Here is a 25,317-nt window from a genome sequence, read left to right as displayed (position 1 = left end):
GGTATAATGAAGGGATTACTGTGCTTTAAGCGGAGAACTTGATGGAATAAATCTATCTGATCATTCCCTAATTTGTTGAAATTTTATACTTTTCTGATATTAACACTCAGATGCTGACAAGCATTAGTTATGTTTAACGTTATTTGCTGGTTTTAAGCTAATTATATAAGTAAAGGTAGCAATAAAAGGTTCCAGTATTAAAAAATCATTAAAATAACTATGCAGAGAATAGAGGGAAAATATTGACAGCTGTGGATGGATAATAACAGTAATTGTCAAAAAGACAACTTTACTTTTCAGGTATGGATGTTGATAAGACAAGSAAAGTACAAAAATGCAGCTAAAACGTATACTTAACCAAAGCAACTGCAAGCAGCAATGGCCAGCTGGATGCCTAAATGATGTGAATAAGCTGGTAAAAATGATTCAGTCTCAGGGGATAAAGTAAATTATAGCATAGCAGAAATCAAAAAAAGAAAATTGTAATCAGCAAGCTCAGCTCCCTCCCCAGAAGCAGGGGGAAGAAACACAGACTCTGCACAGACCCGTACCATCGTAGCCGTGAACGGAATATTGTCGATCACAGACGAGGCCAAAGCAGACACCCAGAGCACTAAAATGATGGCAACCGCCAAGCGCTGCTCCTCCGGAACCACCTGGAATTAAAAGAGGTTAAATTACTGCTCTGCTGGGATCAGTATTACTCTGGCCTCCTAATGGCACAACGGCACAGGTTCTTCACAGTTTTAATACCGTTTTAACATCTGTTATTCCTTCAGGCCTTCAGAAGGGAAAAATAATTTTTAAGAGGTCTGTCATTTAGTGACACAATTGTTAGTCTTTTTTCAAAGAAATCTGAACAAATAGAAATAAAAAGACTGGTAATTCTAATACTCATGCGTACATTTCACAGAAGAGAAAAACACTGCAACTGTGAATTTTCCCATTTTAGTATTCATAATTTTATTTGTTCACCTTTGTATTTTTTTTGTTTGTTAGAGTACAGACAAGGTTTCTGTGTTGCATTTACAGCAACATTTATGTTCAGCTTTGGACAAACATACACATATTAAATATCATCTGCCTGAAACACAATATGCCTTCTTGATATTGCTGACACGGGAAAGCAATCTTTAACATAAAATAACATAAAACATAAATAATAGCATAAAATATTTTTAACATAAAACTCAAAATTATTATTCATTATTGTAATAGAGTAAAACTATTTTCCTTATCTGATAAAAAAAGTAAATATTTTAAACATACCTTTATTAACAAAGCTGTCTGCTCCCCTATATAGTCTATTAAATGCAGATGAGCCAAAGCCTAAAAACAGACATTGATATCAAGTAATGAAGTATTTGATGCAGTTAGTTACATTTATTTTTAGTGGATGCAAGCAAATACAACAATTTGTTCCCATTCACAAGATATCGATATTCATCTCATGTAGCTTTTACTGCAACTTGGCAAATGGCAGGAAGAAAAGACAAAGCATAAATTCTAGCTATTTGTGGGAAGGGGTTGGTTGTACTGAAATGACTGGTTAGATTGGTTAAGAGTGTAGGGCACAAGTATTGGAGAACCACTGAAATTTACAGTTTACATTCTTTTTAATTAATACATTTTTTTGCCTAAATATCTGAAAACAACTGATTTTAAACCAACTTCCCCCAAACTTTGAATGTATTCCTAAGCAGAATATAGACAGAAATATATCATATGTTTAAAAGGTTGCATCAAACTGGGCATCTTGTGCTCAGCCTCTGCTGAAGAAAAGAGAGAACAAGATACATAATTCTGTCAAACAGCTGCTTCAGCCCCCATCAAGAAAAGAGCACTATTCATCTGCTAAAACCAGGCAGGAGGTCTTAGGTGAATGGAAACGGGAGCAGAGCTGGCAACACCTGAAAGGCAGGAAAACGCAGCTCTCTGACCCCTGTGTCAGGTGTTTGGACCGAGGAGGAGCCCTCTAACCATTAGGCTGGAGGAGAGCCTGGAAGAGGGCTGGAGGGCTCTCTGTCCCCACTATGGAAGCTACTCCCGTTTCTGTAGGAAAAGCAGATAGTGTCCCAGACAACCATGGTCACTACCTATGAGGAAGAGACATAGAAAGAGGTGTGGAGGTTATGGCTCTAACCTCTAGCTGGTAGGGCCACTCTCCTTGGGCAGACGGGAGAATAAAACGCTGAGTCTTCACACCCCAAGAGAATGATCTATTCCCTCAAACCACAAGGCCAAAGGGGAGGGGAGAGTCAAATCATGAATGAAATAATACTCTCAGGTTGAATGGGATATATCTATTTTTGACTTTTCTGTTTCTCAGGGGAGAAAATCACATCATCTTTGGTTCAGCTTGGACCAGTTTGTCTTCCACAATGAAGAGTCAGTCAGCTGCAATACTTACTGCCTGAGACCCTTCTGTTCAGAATAGTGGAAGCCAGTATTCACTAGACATGACTTCTATACTTTATATTTAAAAATATATAAAATATAAAAATATTTTATATTTTAATATATCATTTTGATTCCTATCTATCTGTACGACTTTAGCAACTCAATGTTTACAAGAATGTTTTTTAAAATATATGTAAAAGTAGTAATGTTAATGAACTATAATATTTTTTGCAATTGCTTTGTGTACATACTTTTAACAAATAATTGTCAGAAAGCAGAGTTCAGAGTTACACTGCTGCCTTATTAATTAATTATCTACCAACACAACATATTACTTTTCAGTAACATTTGAACTTTGTTCTGGAATCCACACATGATACTGTATGAAAGAGGGACAGTAGCACATGCACATTGTTCCTTCAAGACAGCCTGTCTGCAGGTAGCCCGTGAAGCTAGAGACAGGGACAGTCCAACCAACTTTAAGAAGTCTCTGTGATATCCAGGCTAATCACTTGCAAGCATCTGAGTGAAAGCCAGCAATTAGCAGCCTGTCTCTGGCTTCCCCCAGAAGGGACCCGCACGGAGGCTCTCCTGGTTCTTCCCCATCCTCCACGAGGAACTGCACTAGCTGGTGCCTTCAGGCAAACTACTGCCTGTCTAACAGCTCAAATTAGAGACTTACTGCAGAAAAAATCACGTAGCTTTTGGATCAAAGTTTAATTTATGCACAAAAATTTGGATGAAACCCTCTTATGGACAGCATGTCATGATGACTGCTGTAAATAAACTCTGCCTGAAGAGATTAAGGTAAAATGTCATTTTCTGACTATAAAGTTGAACAAAATAACGTATCCCTGAGAGGCAAAGGAATTTATGTCGCAAAGAGACAGAAGAAACAGAAAGAACGCATAGCTTCTAACAGCCAGTTTTGAACAGGGAATAAAAAGACAGTTGTAGAGATGAAATACCCAAAGGCGGCAATAGAAAACCAGCAGTCCAAAGGATTTCCAACTTTTTCTTTGCAAAAGAGCTACCAGACCACATTGATTAGCACCCAAAYGTAAAATCTCCAAGAGTTCCCCAATAAGTCTGGAGCCTAATACACGTTTTCCAAAGTGACTTGCAGCCTAAGCCATGCACAGGTTTTTAAATGTGCCTTGTAATAAGAAAGGGAACATTTATAGCAGTAGGAAATAGCTTGAGAGGGAGTCTTATCTCATGCTAGTTCAAGCAAGATTATTTATTTTAATTAATTAAAATAAAAGTTAACAGCAGCGATACTTAAAATGTTTTTCTTGTTAATTCACAGGTAAGAATTTAGCATGGCTCCCACTTTTCCTCTTGACTATCTGTACGAGTTTCTTTCATGAGCTTGAGCTGCTGTTAGTCTAAAGGGCCAGAAAATATATTCTTTTGTTATCAAACTATACACTAGTGACCTAAGAAACCATAAAAATGAAGTTCAGTGAATTACAACAGTCGTAACTGAAATCCGGCAGTAAATGGCAAATAACCCAAATAACTTCCTGTGTGTTTTACCGTGTTTTTGTGCAGTCACACAGCACTCCAATCAAAACAGTTCTATTCAAGCTAAAACAAAAAATACATCAGGGAATGCAACTAATATACTGTTACAGCAACAGCAAACAAAACAAACATGGCTTCAATGTGGATTCCCAATAACGGCTAGAAATTGCAAGGATATGTAGAACTTGGTAGCAGAGAACTAAAAGTAGCATGTGCTAATGGGTGCACAATAAATGAACATTTCTGATGAATTTTAGACCTACTAGCTCTCAAACAAGCTTCCTAATGATAATCAGAGCTTCCATTCATCTTCTCAGGGGTTACCAGATTTTGACTTTTAGTTTGGAATTAATTAGAGTTAGTCGAATTATTCACAAATTGTATTTGTTTCCAATTTAGCTGCTGCTTCTGTTGGGGAATTGCTTTTCTTTTTTATAAATTCCARTTTAAAATTTTTGTGTAAATTGGTTATTCAGGGAGTGCTGGGATAGGAATGGGGACGAAGGGGAGGTTGTGCAAGCAAATTGGTAATTACAGGCTGTTCCCAGACTGCTCGCTCAGACAATTCACTACCCATGGGAATACAGTGGTCACTAAGGTTTTATCAGTCATGTTTCTACAACATAATCACATCATTTAAACCAAACAAATAACATCTAGAAAATAACAAGCATTCTATGGAACACATCGTAGCCTTGTTGACATGTAAATGTGGGTATTCATACAAAGAATAACATTTGAGGTAAAAATAAATCCACTCAGTATATACAAAAATATCAAACAGAGTAAAATGGGATATAAACCTGGCAGAACTGGCTGAATCAAAGAGCCTATCAGAAACAGATAAACACAAAGAAACTACACAATAAGACTAGTCTTCCCCAGTACCAAATAACCTTTCAAAATGCAATTGTAAAATGAAATTCAGTGATATCAGCCTTTCAAACAAAACTCACATGAAATCTCCCAGGYCATTTGGTAGCCAGCATTAGCAGCATTTTTAATCTATGGTTTATTCTTGTTCTGTTTTTTTTTTCCCTATTGCTTGTCTAAATAATTTCAGAATAAACACATAAATACATATCAACTATCTGCTCACATAGATGATGCACAAACCTGGAAGCTGAAATTCTACCTTTTGGGAAATGATTGTATCAGATGTATGTAGCCTATGTAGCAGAGGGAGAGACAATGAAACCAAGCTTATGTCAAAAATTAAATATCAAAGAAGCCCAGCCAACTTCCACCACTCTGCAATTTCACTCTGGACTACTATGGCTATAGCTACATGACTCTAACTTCAATATTCCGGAGGTACTGAACCTGCAGGAGGGCTCTGCACTCATAATTCACATCGTAAACTGATTCTGACTGTGCAAACTATAGGAACCACAGAATCTTACCTCCATGAGAACAAACAATGCTGCAAAGAAAAGAAGGGTTGCCCATTCAACTCTGTTTAATATCATCTCAAAATCATGGATGTCTGCTAACACTAGCAGCCAAATAGCTCCCAACATGGCAATCCAGCCTGTGTGAGAAAAAGAGAGAGTAACAGTGACCACTTTACACTTCACAGCCTTGTTATGTACTAGCAGCATAAAATGCATAGTATCACATTTTTCATTCAAAGATYTTTGCCATGCTTTTGCTCTACATCTTCCCCAATAGGGAAAGAAGAATGTTCTCTGCTTGCAAATTAAAAAAAAAGAAAAAAGAAAAAAACAAAACCCAGCKATTTAGAGGATCCACGGCAGGCTGCTAGCAGCTTTCTGCTAGGTCTAGCAGAGCTAAAGRTATTGAAGACTCTGCAAGCATAATCAAGAAGAAAAGTCTGGGTTATGCAAAAAGACAGGGAGTTTGAATCACTAAGAAAACTTGCAGCAATGAGGAGATGGACTGAAGGACTCTGCAAACACAGAAATGCTGGCTGCAACCCAGGGCCYTGAAAACTGACTGGCTACATATGCTAGAAGATAATCAAAGAAAATGAAAAGCTCTTTAAAACAGGAGAGTGATAAGACAACAAAAAAGTCTCTTTCCATAAAGGATGCCTGTACATATCCCAAGGAGTTTTAAGACACATATTTTGGTTTCTGACTGAGAGAAAATGCAATTAAATTGCACACAGAGCTCAAGAAAATAACCAGAGAATCTCCTATCTGACCAAGACTCGTATTCTCTCTGCCCAGTTAAAATACTTTCYGGAGCTGTTTGATTCTTCTGGCACATTCATCTTAAACAACAGAATGGGATTTCAGACATGAAACACAAATGTTTTTCAGCATTTTTCCCCCTCAGAATGAAGCTCCTTTTGTCCGTCTTCACCATTTTTTTGTAAATAGCAGATGAATTTTTGAATGCAAAATAAATGAGATACATAATTTTAGTTTTTTTAATGAAATGCAAATAAAGCCTCCCACCACTTCAAGTCATTTCTCTCGTTGTTGTGACTACTTCATTCACCTCCCGCTAGTTCATATATTCACAGTTGGAAAGTGATGGATTCAAAAAATTGCAGAAAAACTGAGGAGGAAAACAGAATAACAGTCTTTGCTGGCAAACAATGTCAAGTCACAAACTTATAATCAAACACTCAATATGATTTATAGAAAAGAGAAAAAGCAGAAAGAGGAATAAAGTTAGCCCTCTGCAGTACCCTTCAAGGTCTATAGTTCTAAGAAAAACAAACATGGAAGACTGATTCAGAAGTTCAGGCCATTCAACTTTATAGCATATGCATACATTTTTCTTTTTCCGTGTGTTAAAGGAAGAAAAAGATCCAAAAACATCCAACAKTTCAAAATTAAAATTGAGTTATATTCCATTTAAATCTTATTTAAATACAAAAGAAATAAACAGACCAAATGTTCTCCCTGTTCTTGAAGCTATAAATAATGACTGATACATTTTTCAAAAAACCTGAAAAGTGTCACATAAATATTCCCTAATCAGGGAAGGTGCTTTTCCTTTCTTGAAATAAGTACATTTTAAGAGCTTTCAGTGACATATTGCACTCTCTAAAATGAGAATTTCAGAGTAAGTGTGATCCATAAGGAACATCTGTTAAAAACATTGCATGCGCTATGGAAGAATACAGGTATAAATTCTTACAGCTGTGCATCGCTAAGGGCAAGCCGTTACAAATGCCACACCATATTGTGCAATATTGTTTTCATTAGATTGCTTCATGTCCCATTTTTTGCTACTTACTCTCTCCCACTAGGTTAGTCTGCCCTTGCTAAAAGCAGAAGGGGTGTCTGCAGAGCTGCCGTTGCAAACACCTAGAGATAGCTTTAAACTAACAAGCTCAGATACTCGTGGTGGAGGATCACGATAGCACAAAGCTGAGTGTAGGTGACCAAACCTGCCCAAAAACCTGAGCACGTGGCCAATCTAGTGGTAGTTCGACTRGTCTGTTTGGTAATGGCAGCTAAACTAGCTAGCTTGAAACCAGCTCAGGGTTCAGGGGACTTTTTTGATTTGTTTTGGTTTTCTGATGCTGCAGTATTTGTGCAGCAGTGAAATCATACTTCTTGCACTATTTGATTCAGAAAACAAGCTTCTCTCAGTGATACCTACTCCTCAGCTGTTGACCTATCTCGTTGCTCTCAAGCATCTTCAAGTGCCATCTGGAGATGTTATCTTCTTTCCAGTGCAGCTCTCCTCTTGATTTCCCCMAAAATGGCTTCTGTCCTCTCCACCCGACTGTAACCTGATTTCCAATACTGCAAATCACTTCTCCCTTCCCCAGGCCTCTGCCTACTCTCCTTCTTCTTGAAAAGCTTCGACATGGCCAATCATTCTGGTCTTGCTGATTCCTTGATAAATGGCTCTCACACAATTTTTTTTTAGCCTAGTGCAAATCTAAATGCTAATCTATAGGGAGATGCAAAGAAATACTTGTAAGGTATGAAGCATCAGGAAATTAAGTTTTTGTCAGCAGAAATGCTGCCAAATACAAAGCCAAAGCTAAACAAAGATCTGAAAACTCCTGAGTGTAAGGATGTCAGTGTATCCAGACTTTTGTAACTTCAGCTCCTAGATTGTTCCCTGATACAGATTTTGAGTAAAATCTGATCTGAATGACACACTCAATCCAAAAATCATGTCTCACAGCCAGCTCTGCTTGCCACCAAAGACAGAAGCATTGCCATGTTGCTAACCAAAGGCCATTAGGCCATTCCCTATTTTGGTGTGCTAATCACTGTGCATGGTCAAAAGCAGYTCAAGTATGAACATTATACTGCAAGGGAGGTAAAGAGCAAAAGCAATCGCAAGAGAGAACAGGGCTAGAAATACTAGGTCATAACCATCTCATCCTTCCAAATTTTGCAAGGGGCTGGAGCAGGTGCCTGTCTCTGTTCTCAGCTTGTCCCTCAGTAACCATTTGTGCAGAAGACTCTTTCAGACTTTTGTAGCTTCAGATAGACACAATTTTGCTTATTCTCTTCTATCCTCAAGTGTGCTGTGCTGTGCACTGTTAAACAGCTGCCAAATTTTTCTATGAAGAAAGAAATTGTTACCACCTACTGGGAAGAGGCTCCAGGACTGATGTGAGCTAGGAGTGATAATACTCCCCATTGCTCAGGATGAATGCTGAAGTCTGACATAAGCTGAAAATGCTTAATGGGTTTTTGTGTTTGTTTGTTTGTTTGTGTGCCTGACTCAGATATGTGTATAGTCTGAATGTCAAAATGGCAAAGGTCTTACAGAGGATCTGTCTTTTTGCTATCACCATTGATAAATATTTTACTTCCTGCCTTTCCTAAAAAACAAGTGAATCTGTCCATTAGTTTTAAACAATTATTTTTTTCTGAGCACAAAGAAAGGAGTATGGAAAAGCAATATTACACACTCAGTGGCTGAATTTTTTCCAGTGATCAAGTCTTAGCTGTTCTTGAATTTCAGTAAAAACAGTGGGCCCAACTCCATCTTAAATAAACAAAGCTGAGTGCAATTCCTTTGAGAAGAACACTGCGAAAGGAACTAGATGTGTGCAGACCAGGAGCTCAGTAGCTGTGTTTTACTGCTGTTTTGTACAAATGCAGGTGACAACATTAGGTACAAATTAAGTGAAGAGTTTAAGAATAGCAATTTCTCAATAGTCCTGGAACAATCTGTGATAATGTCTTGGCATTTTTTCTATCCTCCTGCTTGGTATAAAAACAAATCAACTTGAACATGCTATTTGGGGATAGTAATTATTCGCTAATGTTAATGAAACGTAATTGAATTGCCCAAGGGGTGGAAAGAGTCAAACATATTCTAGCACCATGTGTTTTATTGGCATGTATTAACTTCACGCACAAAGGTTTACATGAGAGAATGRTGCCCTTCTTTACGATATTATTCCCCTCTCTTCAGCCTGTGGCTGAGGATATTGATGGGTCCGTGCCGTGTCCTCCTGGAGTACCCTAACAAGACACTGTCCAAAGAATTAAACAAGTCAGCTGCCAGCCTGGGCTGTACAGAGCATATTACAATACGTATATACACAGTTGGTCCACATTATCTTTGCTTTCCCTGCTGTAACCGTAAGGAGGAGAYGAGAGTTACCTGTCTCTTTTTCAGAGGGCACAGGATGGGACATGAGAGGAGGGGACAGGAAGGACGAAATCCATGAAGGAATCTGAGGGGACTTCATGCAAGATCCCCATTTATGACATCTTTGAATGTCATGGTTTAACTTAAAGTACTCCATAGTTAGACAGTAATAATGTCTCTTTTTAAAACCAGGTCACAGCCATATTAATGTGTGTTACAACTGTTTAAGTGACTTCTCTTCTCTGAGCTGTGCATCAAAGTTAACTAAAAACTAAGTACATCTATCGCATGTTAGCCTGCCTTTACAGGGGGTTAGTGACTGTGAACATACTATATCGGTGTTTTATATACTCAGCTAGCTTTGCATTTGCCCTAGATCCAATTAGAAACATATTCCTTAATTTTTAAAGAATTGAAAGTACCAGAATACATTAAAGCTGGCTAGAGAAATTGGCTTCTCTATTCGTGTATTTTCTAGTTTATTGGGCTGTAAAAGATCATCAGGAAGAAGATAAATAGAAATAATTTTTTAAAATAACTTCTCATTACTACAGTGAAAGCAAAGTCCATTTATATTTGCACAAACCACTTCCTTTACTGCCTCCTAGTGCCTCTGCCTCACAGCAATTGATGTTCAGGGGAAAAAAAATGTGGAGAAAGAAACTGGATCTAAATTCCATTTCTGCACTGAYATGGTATCTGTTGAAGACAGTGACCATTTCTATTGATTCTAGGAAAAAGAAATAGTATCAAACTTTGTTATAAAATACACCTTGCAAATTTTGTAATGTATCCTTTATAGAAAAGGATTCTTTTGTCTTCTTCCTGGGCCCAGAAAAAAAGTACAGCAGAAATAGCTTGAGTGCTTTGCTTTTCTCATACACTTTACCCAACAAGGTAAACCATTTTTGGAACAATAAATAGCTCAGGATGAGCACAGTGTTATTGCAATCTGGCTCAGAAAACCTTATTTTGAAATAATCAGGCAAAAGAACTTGAAGATAGAAAGTAATCTAATAGAATCAAGTAGAAGTTTAGAATATGTGGAAGGAAGGTAGATGAGACAGAAAGAAATGAAAAAACATCGCCGTGCAAGCTGTAGGCCTTTCAAATGCTCACTAAGAAAATTTGTGTTCCTTAGTAAAAGTAATTTTGTCTGGCCTACTACCAGCTGAAAAGTGTGGTACATGTTAACATGTAGATATTGTATGTTCATTTTAGGTGCACTAGAGTTTGAAATATTATCTTTCTATATGAGTACTGAGAATGCAGTTAAAATTTGCCTTGGTGGAGACTGACATGGCACCTGAGACATCAGCACTGGTAACAAAAGCCGGGGTAACTATAAAATAGTAGTTATATACTTCATACCTATATGAATATGCTGCTCAAGAAAGAGATGTGCAGGTCTTACTTTTAGGCAGGAAGAGTTAAATGCACAAATAAAGGATCAKGAGCAACCAGATTCCTAACAGGCCTGTAGAAAAGACTCTAGAAATATAGTGGATCAAAACTGAACCCAATGGTCTACTGGGATGCAGGATGAGGACTACAAACCGTAAATCATGTGATGTAATCTCTACTCTCATCACTGGTAAATCCTGAGGTGGGGTACTTTAAGAAAGATGTGCACATTAGAAAATCCAGGGTAGAGAAGTAAGAATGATCAATGGTCTGAAAACTTGACTTTTGAAGAAAAATTTAAAGAATCCAGGACATTTAGCTCAAGGACAAGAAGATTAAATGAGTCCTGGTGAAAGCCTTCCAGCTGCTCCAGAAGCCAGAGAATAATCTGTTCCCCACGACAAGGGCAGATAGGACAAGAGGGAACAAGGAGGAGGCGTAACAGCAGTGAGAAAGATTAGGCCACATGGTAGGATCACATGCTACAGCTACAGAGAAATCAGTCAGAATTTTCAAAATCAGCTAGACCAGCTTCCGCCAGGAAAAATAGCAATAATCCTATCTGGGGACAGTGAGATGAACTGACTTATTTTTTTAGATGTTTGTAATTGAGCAAAGTAGGATAGGCTTTTTTGTTTGTCTTTACAGTTTTACTCAGAGTCTCCATTTGCCAAAACAGCCACAATAACTTTTTGTGAACTAAAGAAACCATCTTAGCCTGTGAAGTATATACCAGCCTTAGCAGCTRAAAACATATTTAGTGCTTACTTTTGAATCATTGTTTACATAGCATGTCACTGAATATATGAGAAAGTCAAGTCTATCAATGTGTTCCAACAGCTTAATCAGAGGAGGTCTGATAAACTCCAGCAGCATACATAATTATACACTCAACTATACTCTTACACATGCATATAAAAATATTTTGGTCAAACAATTAAATCAGACATATTTGCACGAGTGCTCACTCTACTCCTGGAACACGCGTCATCAGTAGTTCTGAAAGAAAAACAAAATGTCCTGTATTCAGGTTTTTACAATTTTTTTTTTTTGATTTTATCATGTGTCCCAGAAAGTATATATTCTGAAAGCATGCTGAATTTTTATAAATAATACTTGTTGGCAGCTGATGAGCATTATTTTATTTTTAATATATTTTTAGGAAATTCCCTTCTTACAAGCCAATTTACTGGTCTTTTGAGCAGTCTCTTTTCATAGGCTTAGCTTCCTAAAAAATGTTTCCAGCTGTTCTGTGCTATTCGTAGCACCACAGTTTAAGATTACTCCTTGGGCAAGGAACTGTGATGGTGACAGCCCAGCACAGCTTGCGCTGCAACCGGAAATGCTCAGTACAACATACGAAGACTGAAAGATCATGAAAAAAAAATGATGAAGACTATAAATCCATTCAAGGCAAAAAAAACTCCAGAAACTTAAGATGACAGAAGAAATTTCAAAGTTAAAAAATAGAAGTATAGCATAAACAAGGAGACAGAAGACTAGCTGCTCTTTAATTACAGATCAGCACATCTGCATCAATCCAGAACAGACAGGATTTTATTGCTTAGCTGCAATGTCGTGAGAATGGAGAAATCATATTTGCCATTGTATTGCAATGTCAACACTGAACTTTGTTAACTCTCCTGATCAATCTAAACACAATTTCACAGATGACATAGGATGACATTCAAGACAGAGCACTAAGAAAGAAACCATAGTTAAAGAGTGCTATGGCTGAGCACTGCATCTACACAAAATTTGTGCTGACAGGTATATAGTTGTGTATATTGCATTGATACATAAGTCTAATATATTCTACAGCATTCTAAAGTAAAGGTCATTGCAAACAAACACACTGTTGATATAGCCTCATTGACTCTTGCGAGTTGAAAATAATATGAGAAAATGCAGATATCAAGACACAGCAAAGGTCAACTTTTTCAGAAGTATAAACTAAACTACACAAGGTGCTCTAGCATATACAACTTCTTGTTTTTTCCACGTGTCAAATATACGGGCAACTGCAAGAACAGAGGATATTTTTCCATGCTTAATTGCATGTTTGTAAAGATAACTGTGCACTTTAGAGGGCACAATTTTGTGAAAACTATCTTAAAAGAAATAAAAACTTCAATGGCCCTGGAAAGCAGATCTCTTATTCTCAGAAACAAAGTATTATGCTGAGAAGGAGAAACAGCTCAAATGTGGACCAGACTTTCAGAGTCATAGCCAATGCTGACTACATCAATTAGCTCCACTCCAGAAAGCATATTATTGCAAAACAATTGTCAAATTTATTTTTAATTCATATACACTCTAGCAGGACTTTTTCAATATCACTGTGAAGCAAAGACATACTAATTCTTTTAAATACAATTATGTCCATTTTCATTTTTAAGCCACWATATGCACCTGCCATGTGACAATTAAATCTCCATACTACCTACTCAAAAACCAGCAGCAAGCCAGTCATTCGCATTTCTCTTCTTGACATCAATGTAAAAGTACTAGACACCTTAAGCTAACAYTGCTGCATGTCAGAATAGATAGAAAGGTAATAGGCAGAGAAATGAAGCAAGAGCAAAGAGGAGAATAGAGCTAAATCTGGGTAAATACACCAGACGCCACYGACTGTTGCAGCTGATGCCACCTAGAAGAAAAGTCTGCAGATCAGCAGCTGTAACCATGGCTGGAAGGAGTGCCATAAAGGGTTAGGGCCATTCAAACAGGAGAACAGTGCTCTAAGACATCCTGCTACAGTAAGTTGGGCACTCTTGTSACATGCTACAATTTGCTGCTCTGTTGCCTACCATTATCAGGCCAGGAATTAAAGAAAACCCATTAGTTATGCAAAGTCATAGCTTCATATAGGTGCAACATTAATGGAAAATTAGTAAGAGAAGTTGCCAGCACCAAGAGTGCACATAGGACAAGCAATTACAGATAAAAGGTCATTCTCATGGGTGGAAGCCAAGTACCTGACAATGAACTGGAGCACAGAAAAACAATTAACTATTTAATCAGTATCAGCTGTCACAAAAGATGCTACAGAAGATATCCAGTATCTAAAAATAAAAAGGCAAAATACTGACCCGCAGTGGAAAGAAGCAGGTAAGGAGCTCTGAGGGAGAGCTGCACAAGCAGAAAGGGAGCACTGGGAATCAGTGTGGTGAGGTGGGCTCTGCGGCAGCCCTGAGCAGCAGCGCTGCAGAACTGGGGCCAGAACAGCCAGGCATCCCTACCCAATCCCTACCCAACGCATCCTGGAGATGTGTTCAGAAAAGCCTGTGCTCTGGAAGCCAAATGAGCAGAGAAGCCTACAGCCTTTTCATTGTCATTGCCTTCACWGGATTAGTGTATTTACTGCTCAAAAAAGCTAAAAGCTGATCCATGGCTCAACAAAGTCAACAGAAACACACCTGTTCTTGTCTAAGGACTTTGGCTCARACTCGGAATACAGAGACAATTTAGTAAAATCAAAGTCCTTCCAATTTGATGCAGCCCTGTTGCCCAGTAAATAATGCTGCCTGTGGTTTAATAGAGGAGCTGGCCACAGGCTTTGTAGTAACTGTGCAAGGCCTTAGGACCTGGCAGGTTTTGTCTGGACTTGGCTAGGCTTGTTTGGAGCTTGGTCTTAGCTTGTTTACTTGTTTCAGCAATTGCCTAATGATTAGATGGATATTGCTTAATTTTAGCTTTGCTTAGCTTTGCATAAGTGTGTGGTTTATGCCTATTGTTACTAATTATTATATACATATGCATAACAATTAGCATTGATGTGTAGAATGAATTTTATTTATGATCCTAGCATAATGATGCAGCGTAAAAKAGTACAGATAGGGAGTGATAGCAAAGGTCTTGAAGGGCACAGGATGATACCAAAGGCCCCAGGGCTATCAGCAAGTCAGCAGTGGTTAGTTATGGGCAGTAATGCCAATTTAGGAGCAGGACAAGACTTATTTTAGGAGTAATCAAAAAGACAAGTAACAAGTACGTAACATAAGTCCAGCACACCATACATGATAAAGTTGGATGTAACATGGAGTTGGAACCGATGTGGGGAAAAAAAAAAAAAGAAAGAAAAGAAAAAGAAAGAAAGAAAGAAAGAAAGAGAAAGGTGTAAGACATTAGAAGACATATAAAAATGGGCTCATATAGACCCAAGCCACCAGGAAGAAGAAACTGTCAACATCAATACCATACACCTCCTAGCAAAGAGGAAAAAGAAAGCTTATCACACGCCTCTCGGCAAACACCTGAAAATACCAACAACTCATCATGATTCCTCCCAGCCTAAAATTGTGAATCTTAGCACCTTGCAGAGCATGGAAGCATGGCCATAATATTAGAAAATAAGGGGTAGATGCTAGGAGTGTTCGGGGTTTTGTGTACAATAGCTTTTAACTGTAGCGCTGTCAGTGAGTTTRTATATATTAGATAACTTGGACTATAAGTGTCAGCATTATTGTAAGGGGACCAGCAATTAACTGTTTGTAGCATTTTGCTTACACTGATAAAATTTTAATTAGACTAACACTAAAAAAGTAGCTCATATGAGGAATGTTCCCTTTTTTGCATACAACAAGAAGAGCGTAACATCATTACTGATACTTTCAAAACTAGAGYCAACTATCATATACAGAGAAGGTATCCCTAATCCAAATGTTTTGGGGACCAAAATTATCTACTTCACTGATATGTGTGAAGGACTTCCGAGGCAACTACAGTTTATTCAGGCTGGTATCTTGAGCTGTATAGAAAAGGTCCATAAATATTGGTTCCCAGGATTTGCATCTGGTTCTTTAATTTGTCAGATTGTTTAGGAAAGCTAGCTTTGCAAATGAAATGACAGAGAAAGAAATCTTGGTTTTAACAGMTTTAAATACAGTTAAATTCAGTATCATTTGAGCAGTCAATACCTGTAAGCTCTCTTCAGCTAAAACTGATTACTATCACAGACCCTAGATATTTTGGAGAAAAGTGTTAGACTCACTGACAAATTAGAGAGCAGATATGCACTTTTTATACCAAGGATATACTGATAGAAGATCTGAAAATGTGATAAACTTAACAATGTGGCTTTTGGCATTAAGCCTTTGCTTCCTTTAATCTATGTCATACAGCAGGTGTTGTAGTTTAATATGCTGTCTGTCTTACTGGGATTTCTGTATTCTCAGCACTATTCTATGATATACTATACTGTACTCAAACATTTTGTAAATAATGCCTCAGTAATATTAAATAATTTTGTAATGGACCTTTCATTTTAACTATTGCCAAAACTCACCTGAAACCAAGCATTTCCAAAACAAAAACACTTCTCTTCTACTCCCTCTCTATGAGTACAAATGTCTAGAAATTGTTAAAACTTAGCTTGTTTTTTTCTGTACATATAATATTATTGCTTGCAAACAGCAATAGATTTATACAACTCCACYATCATACAGTGTGGCAACATAAAATGGTTTAATCTACCTATAACCAACAGCAGATGAGAAAAAAATACAGAGTAACAACAGTTCAAAGTGTAAAATTAGGAGCCTTGTAGATGTCTTGGAGTTAACACGTCTTTCAGACTAATGGAATCTGTCTTCACTTTTCTCAGGCTTGAACTTCYGCTCTATGGCAATTTATAATTTTTTTAACCTGACAAGTTCTGCTGCACACAGTGAGATATGACTTCACCCACAGAGCTGCTATGGAGTGATTCAAATTAAAAATCTTTTCATCATTCAAAAGAAAGTTCCTAGCACAAATTCAGAAGCACATACTGTGTCCCAAGGCCAASATATAAATTGAGGACAAAAGTTTATTATAGTTCTTCTTAGGCAGATGCACTGCATATTTGGGACAAAAATACTCACACACTATATTTATTTCACTAACGCAATATGCATTCTTTTTTAGCCCCTAGAATTACATGATTTAGACAAATATCTCTAGGTTTAAAGTCTCTAGCACAGGTTACAGCATTGCTAATTCTCATGCACGCCTGTATACATACTGATTCTGCCAGTCTGTCTCAAAGTTGTTAAGGACTAATCATTGCTACGGTTGATTCTTTGTACCAGTTGTTGAAAATGTTGCACAAAAGCAAGCAAAGGAGGTTAGCTGTTAAAATCTTAGTAGGCTGCAGTAACAGAGAACTAGCTTCAGTGTTTCTAAGTCAAGTATGTATTGATATGGAACTTTTGACATTCAAAATTTTAGTTCTGTGATTCAATAGCAAATTCTAAGCRAGTTCATGAAGTGCTTTAGGGCTATGCAGGCCTATCTTCATCACTAAGCAATCCACCAGACAAATGTCACTCAGCCCCTAGTCTATTATAATTATTGGTTCAACTATGTAAATTACAGTAAAATCTGACAACTGTGCTTGTCCACTTAAATAAAAGAAAGATAAAAATCAAGAAGAAATTATATTGGAGTAATTTTAGAGCCAGTCAACTCTCTTGAATTTGAGATGTCACTGCTGCATGGTAAGACAAAAATTCCACTATAATTTGCATAACATTCTCAGGAGACATAATTTGGGTTTTTTTGTTCTGCTGATGCCCTTTCCAATTAAGGTATTTAATTTCTCCCATGAATTTCTTCAAATTTTCTTATGAATTATGGAAATGAACCAGAAAATATGATAACCAGTATCTAAAATAGTGACAATACAACAAGAGGCTTTTGTATCTGCAGCAATTGAATACATTTTTCATTTAATGCAACTGCAATACAATAAAAAGGAGGCTGAACGCTATGGCCTACTGAACACAAAGACAACAGTTTAAATTAAAGGAAAAWCAGTTTACACTCTTTGAGTCACAGGTTTCACATGTTTCCAGATACCACTAGTCAAGAGAAATTGCTAATAGTTTCCTGTTTCAGATCCTCAAAAGGATCTGCAGCAGAATTGTGCTGAATTCAGCCAGCCAAGACAATCAGAAGTTAAACCATGGTGAATATAGATGGCGAGAGAATTTTCCAGGAGAAACTAGATTTAACTACATGAATGCGTTCTTGCCAAAGAAGATAACAGTTCACCGTACACATGGAGAAATTTTAGCCCTAGAGAAAGGAAAACAGTGAAAATTTAGGCCTAGGATGTTTGCTTGAAATGAGTTTTGATTTATAGAACTTATCCAGCTGCCCAGAAAGGTCATAGTGACCCTGTTTGTTGMTTGAAAGAGTAAACCCATGCTTTTTTAAAAGTTGGTATGTTTGGGTTCTTTGCTAATGCTTTGGTTGATTTTATCTGATTTTAGTTAATAATAAAATCCCAGAATTATCAAGCATCAAGCCGAGTGTCCATCTAACTGCTATGTTTTTTTTGCTTTCAGCTATTTGTGACTAAAATTCACTCTAGTTTGACAAGATGATCTCCATGAGTGAAGTGATGTAGGGTAAGGTGACTTTTTCTGTAAATCAGACCTTGAAAGTAGGTCTGATGAATCACCTGTGTTGATCCCCTCCACTGATTATTCATCCTCTCCATTGATTATTTTAAGAGGATCTGAAGGTAGTTTATGGATGTCTGGTGTACAGACATGCATAACATTAGAGGAACCAGAAGGAGATCAGGCTTGAGTGATTCACTTTGAGCATTCTCTGTTTTAAAAAAAAGAAAAAAAATCTAGTTTATATTCTAAATAAACTTTGTTTTATTTTACTTTAAAAGTCTTTAAAGGACTTTATGTTCATCTTTTGTTTTCTTTTTTCAGATGCTTTATCAATGCTTTATCAACAAAACATAAACCCACAGGGACAGTACAGAGACACTGTGGAAATCTTAACTTTAAGTTTTCCGTATCTGTTTGTTTAAAGTCTAAATATTAACCTTGTGTTAACATAGACATTCCTTAGAATTAGACTAAATAAACTTATGAGCAGGTACAAGAGTACAACTGAGTAGGAAGGTGTTCTGCATTTTAAAAGACTGTTAAGTATGCTAATTTTATTATTTAAATTAAAATGTCAGTTCCCTTAAATTATGTCAATGATTCCAAGTTAATAAAGAAAAAATTATATCAAGGCTGGGGACTGATAAAGAATTCTGTAATCTCTCTAATTCACTCTACCAAATGCAATTAAAAGAAAGTTATTAGATTCCTAACACTTCAGCTTCTGTATAAAACATTATTCTGGTAGAAAATTAAACAYTGAACTACAATCTACTTTCATCTTTATGAGAAAAACATATTGCAGAAATTTAACCAAATCACCAGAGTACAAGATGTGCTATATTTTAAGAAATGTATTTCTGTCCTCTGGAGAACTGAAATCCACATAGAAATATATTAACATTACTTTAGTAATGATATATAACTGATAGCTGACATCAAGATAGCAGAATTCAGGGGTTACCAATAACATCTCAGTACAGGCTTGCAGGTTCCATTAAATGTTAATAGAAATTACGCATATGATTTAAGAACTTTTCTTCATTAATCTGTTTARGTTTGCCATGAATACATAACAGGGAGAAAGTATACAGAATACAGACAACCCTCATTTACTTTTAACATTGTAGGCCACTGCATTGCCAGCCTCGCCATTTTATTTTATTTTATTAATGTAAAATGGCACAAAAATAGTAATGATCTGTTATTAAGTTTCTTCCAGTATTGACTCCACCTACTTCACCTTTTAGAGGCATACTTTATGAGGGGTATGTGCAACAAGTGCTATGTAGTTTTTACTAACTGTGTGTGGGTTTTCAAAAACATTTTTAGATGTGAAGTTTAATTCATAAAATCTTACATGGTTCAGAGCCAAATTATCAGAGCCAGGAAAGTAAGGATGAAAACTGACCTCTTTCTGAACTCCCTCCTAATATTCTTACCCGTGACAACTTCARATGCCTCCCCATGTCTTTAATTCCTCCATCTTCCTACACATTGGTAATACAGTACTTTTGCTGTTATAATATTTTGACACTGTCTCCCATAACATCCTCCTAGAGAAGCTCAGGAAGTGTGGGTTAGATGAGCGGACAGTGAGGAGGATTGAGAACTGGCTGAAAGGCAGAGCTCAGAGGGTCGTCATCAGTGGCGTGGGGTCTAGTTGGAGGCCTGTGGCTAGTGGCRTCCCCCAGGGCTCTGTACTGGGTCCCATCCTGTTCAACTTATTCATCAACAACCTGGATGAGGGGACAGAGTGCSTCMTCAGCAAGTTTGCCAATGATACCAAGCTGGGAGCAGTGGCTGATACACCWGAGGGCTGTGCTGCCATTCAGAGAGACCTGGACAGGCTGGAGAGCTGGKCAGASAGGAACCTCATGAGGYTCAACAAGGGCAAGTTCAGAGTCCTGCACCGAGGGAGAAATAACCCCATGCACCAGTACAAACTAGGGGCTGACCTGCTGGAAAGCAGCTCTGCAGAGAAAGATCTGGGAATGGATGACAGGTTGACCATGAGCCAGCAATGTGCCCTTGTGGCCAAGAAGGCCAATGGTMTCCKGGGATGCATTAGGAAGAGTGTTGCCTGCAGGTGGAGGGAGGTGATCCTGCCCCTCTWCTCAGCCCTGGGGAGGCCTCATRTCGAGTMCTGTGTCCAGTTCTGGGCTCCCCAGGACAAGAGAGACATGGAGCTACTGGAGAGAGCCCAGTGTAGGGCTACAAAGATGATCAGAGGGCTGGAGCACCTGCCTTAGGAGGAACATCTGCGAGAGCTGGGCCTGTTTAGCCTGGGGAAGAGAAGACTGAGGGGGGATCTGATCAATGTGTAGAAGTACCTGAAGGGAGGGTGTCAAGGGGATGGGGACAAACTCTTTTCAGTTGTCCCGTGTGACAGGACAAGAKGCAATGGGCAGAAATTGAAGCACAGGAAGTTCCGCCTGRABGTGAGGGGGAATTTCTTCCCTGTGAGAGTGACRGAGCACTGGACCAGGTTGCCCAGGGAGGTTGTGGAGTCTCCTTCTCTGGAGATCTTCAAGGCCCGCCTGGAYGMAACCCTGTCTAACAYGYTCTAGGTGACCCTGCTGAGCAGGGAGGTTGGACTAGATGATCTCCAGAGGTCCCTTCCAACCTTACTGATTCTATGATTCTAATATCTCAATATACATTTTAACTTCTTAACAGCCAACARTCTTTATTGACTGAAATTTCCCATTTCCCCAGCAAATATTCTGGAACATAGTATGTTCAGCCTTGGCACTGGCAGAAAAGGGCAAGAAAGCCTGGCTGAGATATCTCCTTTTCTAATCTCATACTGCTCCAGGTAAACAGGACTCCTACAGCATGCCAATGAGGTGCTGCTGAGTGTATCTACACTGTCAGGTAACTTCACGGCCCAAGTCCACAGCCATGTCTTAGTCACCCTTGCATAAGTGTTGGTTTGCTCCCAAACTCCTTTCTTTGGAGTGTCCCATCTTGTTTCCTCTGAAATAAAAATAAACCAGCTGTAGCTCTGGAGACAATTAATTTCAGAGATTGTCCCCCCAAAAAAGCACAGGTGAGAATGCATTCAGTTTGGSGCTCTCTGCTCTATACAGTCCTTCAACATTATTCCAGATGGCTTTGCATCCAGGGCCARTGATCAGTCCCAGGAATTTACCAGCTTAGCTGTACCTACACATTGCTCCAAACACAATAGCCCATATCCTCCCCCTTGTGCCAGCACTATGCAACACTGGTATGACCTCAGGTCCCGGCAGAGGGAAATGCTAACCAGATCAGGCCATTTAGACACAGTAACCTATATCCCTGCTAGGCAAAATAACAGCCTACTACTACCGGTAGATTACTAAGCCAGTCAACAAACCTAAAGCGTCAGCAATAGACATCATAGGTTTTATTTTTAATTTACTCACCATTGAACAACTGTAACTATTTTACACATAACAAAAATGGATCGAAATGTAGTATGAGAAAAATAAGTGTATATATAGCCATTTAACTTATGCACTACTCATGTGTGCATATTACAATTCAATCGATGATTTATTTATTATGAGTTATTTATTATGAGTTATTATTCAAAACTGTTGCCTCTTTCAGTCACTGGGATGGATGGGCACAGTAAAGGAACTAAGATTGCACGAGAAAACAAAAATCTGAAATTCTCTTACTTTCAAGAGCTTAACAGCCTAAAAAAATGTTATTTTTTTATAGACCAATGCACAGATTAGCTTTATGACTGCCCTCCAGCTATATGTAAGCTTTAATTTGGTTCTTGTTCTAGGACGTACAGAGCATTTCCTCWTATAGACATACATGTCTATACAAAAACCTATGCATATACATCTGTGTGTATAAAGTATGCATCTATCTACTTGTTCTATTCCAACATCTATAATGCTTTCAGTTGTTTCATTTCACATATATGCAGTATCATCTCCTTGATTTTGTTTTGGGAAATGACTTATTCTGGCAATAAAGTAATGGAGACTGGAAGTTATAGACTTATTTATACTTAACAAATGCCAGACTACTTTAGTATTCTTATGTAGAGTGATTATTTTCTGATCTCCACAGCAAACCTTGATCACTCATTCAAACCTACAATAATCATGCCAAGATCAACTGTGCTTATTTTGTAATGTGCATCCACCTAGTTAGTAATGAGAAGTCAGAAAAATAGTCATGAGAACTAGCTGTTTCTCCTCCTAGGATGAGTGGGACAAACATTTCGAAAACTTGTTCTGAGAAACTGCTGTTCTGATTAACATGGTGGAATTGTAATACAACAGACATACACAAGTGAGCTTTCTGAACAGATCTAGGTGCAGAAAAGCATTACTGKTTTTTTTTCTTTTTAAATAAGGCAAAACTATGAAACTTACCAAGATCCAGGTGGATGCCTGGAACAAATGAGCTCAGAAAAAACATAAGAATAACACATCCCAACACAGTCAGGCATTTGATGAGAAGAATTTTGTCTGTTATTCTGTGCTGTAGAGAGGAAAAAAATTCAATAACTATATTAAAGAAGGAGCTATCTGTTATGCATAGAGTTCACAAAAGCATGTATGAAGCACAATCTGCTGTTTCTGCATTGTRTATATATCCTCTTCAAAATAAAAGGCAGAAATATTTAAATTGAAGTATTTCATATATACCTACAAAATCAYGAATATGTAGGGAGGCCCTATGTGAATGTAAGAGACACAAATARCTAACCTCTGCTGAGTACATTCAGCTGTGTTCAGCTACCCCCATTATTATAGTACGAAAAGCATGGTTGAGATGCAGTTCCTACTACAGAGGGAACACCCCCAGTCCTCTGTGGTTTCATGAGCCTGGAAAAAAATKGGCCTTTGTTGCAGTTATGCTCTGAAAACCTATAACCTTGCCAAGAGGTCAGATCTTTCATCTGTCCTCCCCCTCTTTCATGGACACACCAAGCTCCTGCATTTCTGTTCCCAGCTGCACACGTGTCCTCCCCAGCTCAGTCCCAGGCTCCTTCCACTTCTCTGCTCCAATCYCACTTTCTCCATGCACCCAGGGAATCCCCTTCTCCCAGCATGAGTTCCTCTCTTGTTTCTAGTCTCTTCCACACAATTTACAACTTTATAAAAATATAATGTAATCTTTATTCTTTAATAAAGCTGTCTTTTTGCAACACGAGGGAAAAGCTCTAATGCTTAATAAGAAATCCTGTTCTTGTTCTGTTTCGGTATAACACGTTGGKCAGCTAGGTCCTGGTCAAGGGCTTGAGCTCCCAAACACCACCTCAAAAATAACAGGCCTGGATTCACTAGTGAAGAGGTGAGAGGAGACGATGTTTCGCCAGTTAAAGTTAGGTGAAATTAATCCCCCTAGGGAGTGTACATCCCATCAGACTCAGCTTCAGCATAAAGACAGACAGTGCTAATGTGTGTGCAGTGGAGAGAGTGGGATTTACTCAAATGCTTTATCCACACTTGAACACTAAAACAGACATGTTACAGACAGTGCAGTAAATTAGAGTTAGTATTAAGTACATTAGTAGTAGTATATTGTATAGTTATGTATCATGGTTATACACAACCTATTGACCTCTTCCAAGACTTTCCAGGTATGAATTAAAAWTTTAAGAAAATATGTTGAATCATTTATTGGTGCTTTAAACAATACCTTTCTAAGGAACATAAGTATAAAACCTGATTAAAATTTCCACAATATTTACTCCACTGAGAAGCAAGCTGCTTGCCACCTACCAGCTTTTCTTCTCCTCATGGGAGTTATTAAATTTGTATTGGATTCAAAGCACTCTCTGCACCCTCTATAAAGGTAGAGGTCCACTTATATTGATACTGAGAACTACCATCTACTTACTTTTTTCTGGAGTTCCTGAATATTTGTTTCCCAGTTTTTATCTTCTTGTGAAATTTGCCTGAAAGAAAATGAGACCTGCTTTTTTTCCAGGGTGAAATTAGAGCTCTGCCAAGAGGATTRGAATATATCCCTCTCACCACAACTAGACCGCCCTTTTCCCTGTGTGCAGTAATTCACACCACAAAAGGGCCCCTGGTGTTTTTGAGGCCAGTAGAAACACTCCCACTAGAATCCACCTAGGACTCTGCTTTTGTAACACGCTCCACTAATGCACATGCCCTCCTTGTTCATGGAAAGTCCCACAGATATGGAAGGAGTTAGCCTCCAGAGGCAAGTGAGCCCTGCTATAGGATCTGGCTATAAGCAGTACATAGTTCACTCAATAGTTTCAGAAGCTGACGTGTGCCTTTTTGTGATAAAACAAGGGTCATGTGGTCACACCAATAAGTCAGAATACATATATTTTACATTAGCATTAKATAATGAAGTTTTTAAGATCTGAGTAACTTCATTGTATTATCAGCATAGTCAGCCTTCCGGCAAAAAGCCTTGGGGTTTGCAGCTCAGGAGCTCCGTTGCTAAYGCTAATTGATTTTTATGTTGCTACACTGTGCTGGAGGAATCCTGACTCTAAAATCAAATATATGATTTTTATTTACATTTCAGAAGTCCCCTCTTTGAAAAGGGACTAATAACAAGTTATAGTGTTGCTGAAAAGGAGGTTATTTTAACAGATTTTTTTGTCTTTTAATAAAAATATATAGACTATTTTAATATAATATGCAGACTGTTCAAGGTGCATACCATCAGCAAAACATCTATGTAAACAAAAATTAGCTTACTGTTGGAATAGTTTCAGAAACSAGACCTCTCTTGGAAACCAAATTTACATGTCATTGCTCATACTACCTATTTAATTAACAAGTTTATTGATGAAAATTAATTATTTCAGTTTCATGTTAGCTTACAGTCAATTTCACTGTCAGAATATTTAGCACTGCTATTCTCAGRCATCAAATTCCACAGAGTAACAGCTGTTTTTGCTGGAATATAAACAAAATAGGGTTCACATTTTTGCTAGTCATAGTTTATAAAAATCTGCCTGTCTATACATAAGAAGTTAACTACAGGTTAACACTGAAGATTTGATTATTAAAGAATTTTAAGATGCAGTAATTAACTGATGGAATAT

At 37.9% G+C, this 25,317-nt stretch overlaps 1 protein-coding gene across 1 annotated transcript in view; it reads right to left on the bottom strand.

Moving 5' to 3' along the window:
- Nucleotides 1-25,317, bottom strand: part of OCA2 (OCA2 melanosomal transmembrane protein) — a 182,074-nt gene that overhangs the window by 66,214 nt on the left and 90,543 nt on the right. The window contains exons 16-20 of the mRNA XM_085321451.1: nt 24,126-24,183; nt 22,652-22,760; nt 5,331-5,458; nt 1,270-1,329; nt 552-656 (exon numbers count right to left, since the gene is read on the bottom strand). Coding sequence (XP_085177577.1) covers nt 552-656; nt 1,270-1,329; nt 5,331-5,458; nt 22,652-22,760; nt 24,126-24,183 — 460 coding nt within the window. The remainder of the gene's footprint in view (nt 1-551; nt 657-1,269; nt 1,330-5,330; nt 5,459-22,651; nt 22,761-24,125; nt 24,184-25,317) is intronic.

The sequence above is a fragment of the Rhea americana genome, unplaced genomic scaffold (genome assembly GCF_003343005.1).
Source record: "Rhea americana isolate MKP2758 unplaced genomic scaffold, rheAme1 scaffold_7, whole genome shotgun sequence".
Lineage (NCBI taxonomy): Eukaryota > Metazoa > Chordata > Aves > Rheiformes > Rheidae > Rhea > Rhea americana.
The sequence above is the reverse complement of the archived record's forward strand: the minus strand, read 5'-3'. Positions and strand labels throughout refer to the sequence as shown.